We start from the raw sequence: 7,455 nt of genomic DNA, 5'->3' as shown, positions 1-7,455 counted from the left end.
TGCTGGCGCGGCGCACCACCGCCCGAGTTGTCGTTGTAGTTGCCCCCGTTATAGCCGCCGCGTCCACCACCCTGACCGCCGCGTCTGCCGCCGTAGCCACCTCGACCACCCTTGGCGGCGAGGTTGACGGAGTGGTGGGCGGTGTAGGCGACGTGCTGGGCGGCGATCCGAGACTCAGCGACGAGCAGTAGTGAGAAGAGCTCGCTGAGGCCGATCGGTTGATCGGTGATGGCACGCGTGGAGATGGCGGTGACGAAGCCGCTGTAGTCGGGCTCATGCATGAGACCCTCCATGATGTGCGAAACGATGTCATCTTCATCAAGCGGTTTTCCTGCAGCAGTGAGCTCGTCGGCGAGCCCCTTCATCTTGGTGAAGTAGGCGGCAACGGAGAGGTCGCCCTTGCGTTCCCGATCGCAGAACGGAGTTGTATCTGGCGCGCCCGGGACTGGGCAGAAAAGCTTTCCACCAGGGCTTGCCAGACTCCCGCGGCGGTGGTGTGGTTGGACACCTGCATCAAAACCTCGCGGGATCGAGAGGCGAGCAAGAAGGTAAGCACCTGTTGATCTTGAGTGACCCAGATCGCGTGTTCTGGGTTGGGCGCCTCGGTGATCTCCTTCTTCCCAGCGTTGTCCTTCTCGGTGACGATGACAGCGGCGGGCTCCTTGATCGAGCCGTCAAGATAGCCTGTCATCGCCGCGGCCTTGACATGCGGGAGCACTTGAGCCTTCCACACCAGAAAATTTTCGCGGGTAAGCTTTTCGGTGATGGTGTGGCCGAGGGAGGCGAGGGAGGGCATGGCCATGGCGTGGGAGGAAGAGGAGGAAGACATGATCTAGACGTATGGAAGAATTAGGCTCTGTATACCATGTAGAAAGAGGTGCTGAAGCGCATGCATCTGCAGGGGCACGCTGCATGTTAATATAGCCAGGGTGTGGCGGCGATAGGAGTACAGGATAAGTTAGGGTTTAGGTTAGGTAGAGATAGATCGCTTTAAACTAACTACTAAGATCTTATCTCAATACCTAACCTATCCTAACAAGATTACAACACACACGCCACAACTATACAATGTTTAACAGGTTCCGTGAAGCAGCACAATAGTTTTCCGACAGCAGTTCTTGTCACTGGCCGTCCTTTCACAATCATCCAACTTCTCTCCAGCTACACCATAAATGTCCCAGATTCTCAACTAACCTTGCAACAATCGTTCTAAGGCTGCTTGTAATGGGTAGTATCATACCTTAGTATCATGCACATGATACTAAGCTATGATACTACCTCCGTAATGTATAGTATCATATACTAGTATCATAACTAACCTTATTTATTGCTATGCATGACACGTAGTAGCATAGCATTTAATATAATACAATATCATGATATGATACTCAACACTCTCTTTCTTCATTTAATTCTATGCCACCTCAGCAAAATAGTCTAGTTGACATGCATGATACTAGCTATGATACTACCATTACGACCAGCCTAAGCCACCAATAAATCTCATTTCAACTTTGGGGATAGTGAGCTTCTGATAAATAATTGTTTCTGTTTACCCTTTGGTCGTTTGTCTTGTGAATTTTTCTGTGCCTTGACTTGTTCCGTGTAAGCAAGAAACAGTTTGACTCTAGGTTAGATCACCTGTGGTGGAAGTGGAACTATAGTTTGCTGTCTTAATTAGAACATGGTATCAACCTAATGCGCCATCAGCTGCCTTTTATATGAGTGTACACCTGTTCTTCCCTTGTATTACCTACTTAGCAATGCAGCCTGCTACTCCCTCTGTTCCAAAATAGACGACTCAACTTTGTACTAACTATTGTACATTATGGACAGTATTTTGACCCTTCATGAGATTCTGCATCATACGCAGCGTAAGAAAAAAGTTGGTGTGGTGCTGAAACTCGATTTCAAAAAAGCCTATGATAAAATCAATTGGGATTTCCTCCTTGAATGCCATAAAAATAGAGGTTTCGGCCCTATGTGGTGTGGCTGGATTCATAGTATCCTTAAGAATGGGACCATTAACATCAAGTTGAACAACGAAAATGGCCCCTACTTCCAAAGCTGCAAGGGAGTGCGACAAGGGGATCCGCACTCGCCTTTCTTGTTCAATATGGCTGTTGAAGCCCTATCGAAAATGATCCTTAATGCACAGAAAGAAAAAATGTTGACAGGTCTCGCTCCAGACTTGATCAATGGGGGTGTTGCTATCCTCCAGTATGCAGATGATACTGTCATCTGCTTTGAGCATGACAAGGAAGCTGCAGTCAACTTGAAACTCTTGCTTTATATATTTGAACTCATGGCAGGGCTTAAGATAAATTTCCTTAAAAGTGAAGTCTTATGCATAGGGGGTGATGATGACATACTTACCTTTTACTAGCTCTTTAACTGCCAAATTGGGCATTTTCCTATGAAATATCTAGGGGTTCCTGTGAGTTACTCCACTCTTCGTGCACTAGACTGGGATTTTGTGGATGATAAGTTCCTCAAATGTTGTGAATCTTGGATTGGGAATGCAGCATCTTCTCGGGGGAGACTGACTTTACTCAACTCTTCTCTTACGAGCATCATATTCTATTACATGTCTATGTTCATGCTGTCTAAGAAAGTGATTGACAAGTTAGATAAACACAGAAAAAAGTTCTTTTGGCAGGAGACTGATGGTCGGAAAAGATACCACTTGGTAAAGTGGTCTAGAATCTGTAGATCCAAAAACAAAGGGGGTCTGGGAGTTAACGATATGCATAGACAAAATATCAGCCTACTCACCAAATGGTGGTGGAAATTGGAAACCCAGCAAGGGCTTTGGCAGGAAGTGATTCGTGCTAAATATTTCAAAAATGACACGATCCCCTCGGTGAAAAGTAAGTTTGGGGATTCCCTCATTTGGAAAGCTATTATGAAAGTAAAGGAAGTGTATTTGGAAGGGAGGAAAGTGACCTTGAACTCTGGTAATATAGCCAGAATTTGGAAGGATCCTATTAGAGGTGCTGCCCCCTTGAGAGATAAATTCCCAACCTTATTTCACATATGCAACTATCAGGAGATTACTGTTGCTGAATTTAAAAACTTTAGGGGTAGTGACATGTTCAGAAGAAATTTACACCCTCCCCTGACGGATCAGTGGAAGGATCTGGTGGAGGTGGTTACCTCTTGGCGGTTATCTGACGAGTCTGATCAGATTAGTTGGGCGTTTGGTAAAAAAGGTAAATTTTCGACCAAATCGGTCTATACACACTTGGAAAGGCATCTGGCTGGATGTGACTATAGATGGATCTGGAAAGCTAAAATCCCCCTTAAAATCCAAAATTTTCTTTGGCAAGTATTCCAAGACGCGGTTCTGACTAGAGAAGTCATGAGAAAGCGCAACTGGGCAGGCATCCTAAATGCTCTTTTTGTGAGAATGTGGAGACCTCACAGCATCTTTTTTTTACGTTCCCTGTGGCTCGGGTGGTATGGAGGACGGTTGGATGTGTGCTGGGCACATCTTTGTGTCCAAATAACATTTGGCAGTACTATTCCTGGTGTTATATTTTCCTTCCTAATGGAACCAAACTTTACACCTCTGGTTTGGTGGCAGTCTGTTGGGCGATTTGGAACAATCGTAACCAAGCTACTTTTGAACATAAAGACCTCGAAAGCCCTTTTAATGCGGTGTATGCTGCTTGTGGCTTTTTGATGTACTGGGCAGGTTTGATGGCTGGCGATGATCGGGAGACAATGGAGCGCGGAGCAAAGATGCTCAAGTCCAGTGCTTTGATGATGATGAGAATCTACGCGGCTCCAACCAACTCAGCTTCAAACTGATCCCCTCTGCATCTCTTCGGAGCTTCGAATTCTCGTCTGTCAAGGATAGGCTGCCTTTCACTCCTGCGCAAGTGCTTCTGATTGCTCTTTTGTGAGCCTGTAAGCTTGGTGAAGTTAGACTATTTCGGGCTCCTTTTGGGGTCTCCTTGGTGTTTAGATCCTTTAGGTTGCGTGATCACAGGTGTCGCTGGGTTTTCGCCCCGCAATGAGCTGCTCGATGACGAGTGCTCATGGTGGGTTTCCCAGTGGTGCTTTGAACTCGCCTCCCCTTTCTAGTTTCCTTGCGATGTAGTTCGTACTTGGGTCTGTGGATTTCTAAACTATGTATTTCCGTTATGCTTTTAATGGAAAGGGGTTGAGGCCCGGTTCAAAAAAAAGTTAGAGATAAGGAGATAGAGATAGAATTAGTTTAAACCACATAACTTGTCTTGTACTCCAAGTCTCTATCCCTCTTGTACTTCTATATATACCCTACACAAGGGTTAGATCAATACAACGAATATTGTAGGTTCTATATTTTCTACATGGTATTAGAGCAGTTTGTCCAACGACGCCGATCCTACCTTCCTCCACTTCCGCAGCGCGGCGCCCCCGGGGAGATTAATCTCCTCTTCCCGGGGGCGCGGCACCCGATTCAAACAAAGATTGGATCGGTTCCTAGTTTAGATATTAGATCGATTTTTTAGCCCAAATTCCATATATTCCAATTTTCGAAATTCCTTAGTCCATCCTGTAGATCGATCCTATATTAGGCATAAATAAACTCCACGATCAAATCCAATTCCGGTGAAAAGCAGTGCATAATCGACATCAGTCATCAAATCGGCGTACATCGGTGGTGCACCGCTACGGCAACGCGCGGGGCACGAGGGACATCGCCAGATCGTCAGCGTCGACGTGGGGGATTCCGGCCCGCAACATCAACCAGCGGCATGTGCGCACGGGTTCTACATCAACAATCTACCCAGCCATGCGCCGCAGTCACCGCGAGACCCACGATCGCCTCAAGCCATCCAGCGGGTGTATGATCTGCACCCGTGCAGCCAGCCAGATTGGCACGTATGGCCATATATGCAGCAGCCGTGCATGCACCGGACGGAACCAAGGAGATCCATCGCACGTTCATACGTGCATGTGGCGTGACATATCTGCGTGCATGGCTTGGACACGTGTGTCCATACGTCTCCTCAGGTCTGCCGAGGTGCGACTTGGATCACGGGAGGGCAGACTCCCGAACTCCATCGACTCCAGCCGACCAGCGCCTCATACGACGATGAAGTATACCGAGCCGAGCTACACCACCTCTTGCATCGCCTGTACCTGTGCCGACATGCCATCTACATCGGCCCGAACGACTACATCGACCGATCTGCACTGCGTCGAGTCGAACTACACCGGGCCGAACTACGACATCAAGCTGTCCGATCACAACAGACTACGAGTCAAGATCATCGTCGAGCAAATACACGAGAAGCGACATCAGCGCCAACCACACGTCAGGCCGGTGTGGAAAGCGTGCAATTCTTCATCGACTTCTTCGGTACAACACGGCATCGACACCTCGTCGCCACGAGGGACGCCTCCAAGCGACGCATCATCATCGACACGCCGCTGCACCGCCGACACTTCATCGTCAAGGTCTTCATCAACATGGTCTTTACCAACATCATCGTCGACACACCGCCGCCGCCTCGTCCACAAGATGGACAACTAGCGTCTTCTGACAGATTTTTCTACAAGACGCGACCTTGACGGCGGCAATGACCGCGTCACGACGACGACATCGACCGCGTCATTCACGACGGCACAACTGCATCGACACGACGTCACTAAAGTGACGACCCTACACGGACACATGGTTCTGGCAAAACCTATGTGTGCTCGATGGGTTTCCTCCGGTCTTGGCAAAACTGGTGGACTCATCATCGACGACACCCTCTGACATTCGCAAGGTGCATTGTCCACGTCTGCAGCTCCGTCATATCGCAATTTTTTTTGCGCCTCTGGCTTTGTGCGGCTTCATCATCCACGATGAGTACACCATCAACCACGACTACATCAACCAAGGCTACATCACCATAATCGGCTACCTCGACATCGACAATAATGGCTTGATCTACAGCAACACATCGGCAACAACTCCAGTCAACAGCGTCCGCGTCGTCACCAGCATCCACACAACTCCCGCTATGACTGCGGGAGGGAATAGACGAGAGTCATGAAGGCACCAGAAGGGGACGCAGTCACCGCCCTAGGTGCCAACCCATCAGAGACGCAGTTGATGATGGCGCGGCGGAGAAGACGACGAAAGCGCAAGACTTCAAATCCAGTCGTACTCGTCCGCTTCACTCCCGCTATGACTGAAGGGGAATGTTAGAAATATAATTGGGTTTAAGTTAGAGATAAGGAGATAGAGATAGAATTAGTTTAAACCACATAACTTGTCTTGTACTCCAAGTCTCTATCCCTCTTGTACTTCTATATATACCCTACACAAGGGTTAGATCAATACAACGAATATTGTAGGTTCTATATTTTCTACAGTTGGGTCATCTATTTTAAAACGGAGGGAGTACTTGTTTTTGGATTACAAAATGTTGGATCACTTCTTTCCCCTCTGTAAATGTTGGCTCAGGCAGTCTTTTTCAGCATACCTTTTTTCCGGCTATAGAAGGTTATGCCGTGAGTGTTTCGCCTTTGATCTGACGGCTGTTGTGAGTTCCTTTCTCTTTCTGGCTAGTTTTCGTATCCTCATCTGCTGCAATGTCTATGAATTGGATCGAGTATGAGCCTGCTGGCCACTCTTTTTTTTTTGTTGCATTGATGTATACAAGTTATGATCAGAGGCTCTGACTGTTATGTGGTTGCATGAAATCTATGCTTTTCTTGGTACCTTTTTCGGGCTGAAGTGACTACTGTGTGTGTTGATGCTAAAATCGACAAGTCCTTTTGCTCTGCTTCTGAAATTATTTGCCAACTAATTTGCATCGTGTGTCTATTTTATTTGGCTCAGGAATTGACTTTGCTTTATTTATTTATGTAGTGGTCTTCTTACTACTAACTTCTTAGCAATTTATTTGTCTCATATCCCTCTTCCATGAACTGAAGAATTGACTTACCTTGGTATCTAGTGGTCTTCTTAACAGTCAATATTTGGGGTGTTCGCTGTTTCTACCCTCTGTTGTAGCTGACGGTAAAAAGAGGTAACCTCAAAATCTATGAATACATTTTTGTGCTTCCATCCTCATACCGGCTTTCTACTACACTGTTTGGAATGCTCTATCACTATTTCACTTTTCGCACCAAACATTTTAACAATTAGTGCTTCATGTAATGCATGATCCAAACATTAGTTGAACAAACAAACAAAACCTATACTGTAAGTAAACACAAGAAAGGCTTGCTTGCCATGGTCTTACTCAGATCCCACGTTGTGTTCATGTCTCGAGCAGGACATCACTGCAATAAAACCTGCTGCTGTGTACAGCTGCAAGTTGAAAGTCAGTCTGATATTGATTGAATTCAGTTCTTATTTGTTGCAACTCATAAAAAGGATTTTCATTCCTTTGATATTCATAAATTATAGTGCAGAATCATGTCAGTTGTCTACCATAAATTTTCCTTTGTTTTGTATCAGCGAAC

At 46.6% G+C, this 7,455-nt stretch overlaps 1 protein-coding gene across 1 annotated transcript; it reads right to left on the bottom strand.

The window, feature by feature from the left end:
• Window positions 1-361: 361 nt before the first annotated feature.
• On the bottom strand, window positions 362-802 carry LOC147977752 (uncharacterized). The gene has a single exon (XM_087514530.1). It carries the CDS (start codon window positions 800-802, stop codon window positions 362-364), a length of 441 nt encoding a protein of 146 aa, XP_087370656.1.
• Window positions 803-7,455: the final 6,653 nt, after the last annotated feature.

The sequence above is a fragment of the Triticum urartu genome, chromosome 3A (assembly GCF_056163025.1).
Source record: "Triticum urartu cultivar PI428250 chromosome 3A, HENAU_Tu73, whole genome shotgun sequence".
In the NCBI taxonomy this organism is placed as follows: Eukaryota; Viridiplantae; Streptophyta; class Magnoliopsida; order Poales; family Poaceae; genus Triticum; species Triticum urartu.
The sequence above is the reverse complement of the archived record's forward strand: the minus strand, read 5'-3'. Positions and strand labels throughout refer to the sequence as shown.

Coding starts and splice junctions, on each gene's coding strand:
- LOC147977752 (XM_087514530.1), bottom strand. CDS start 802: ATGGCCATGCCCTCCCTCGCCTCCCTCGGCCACACCATCACCGAAAAG.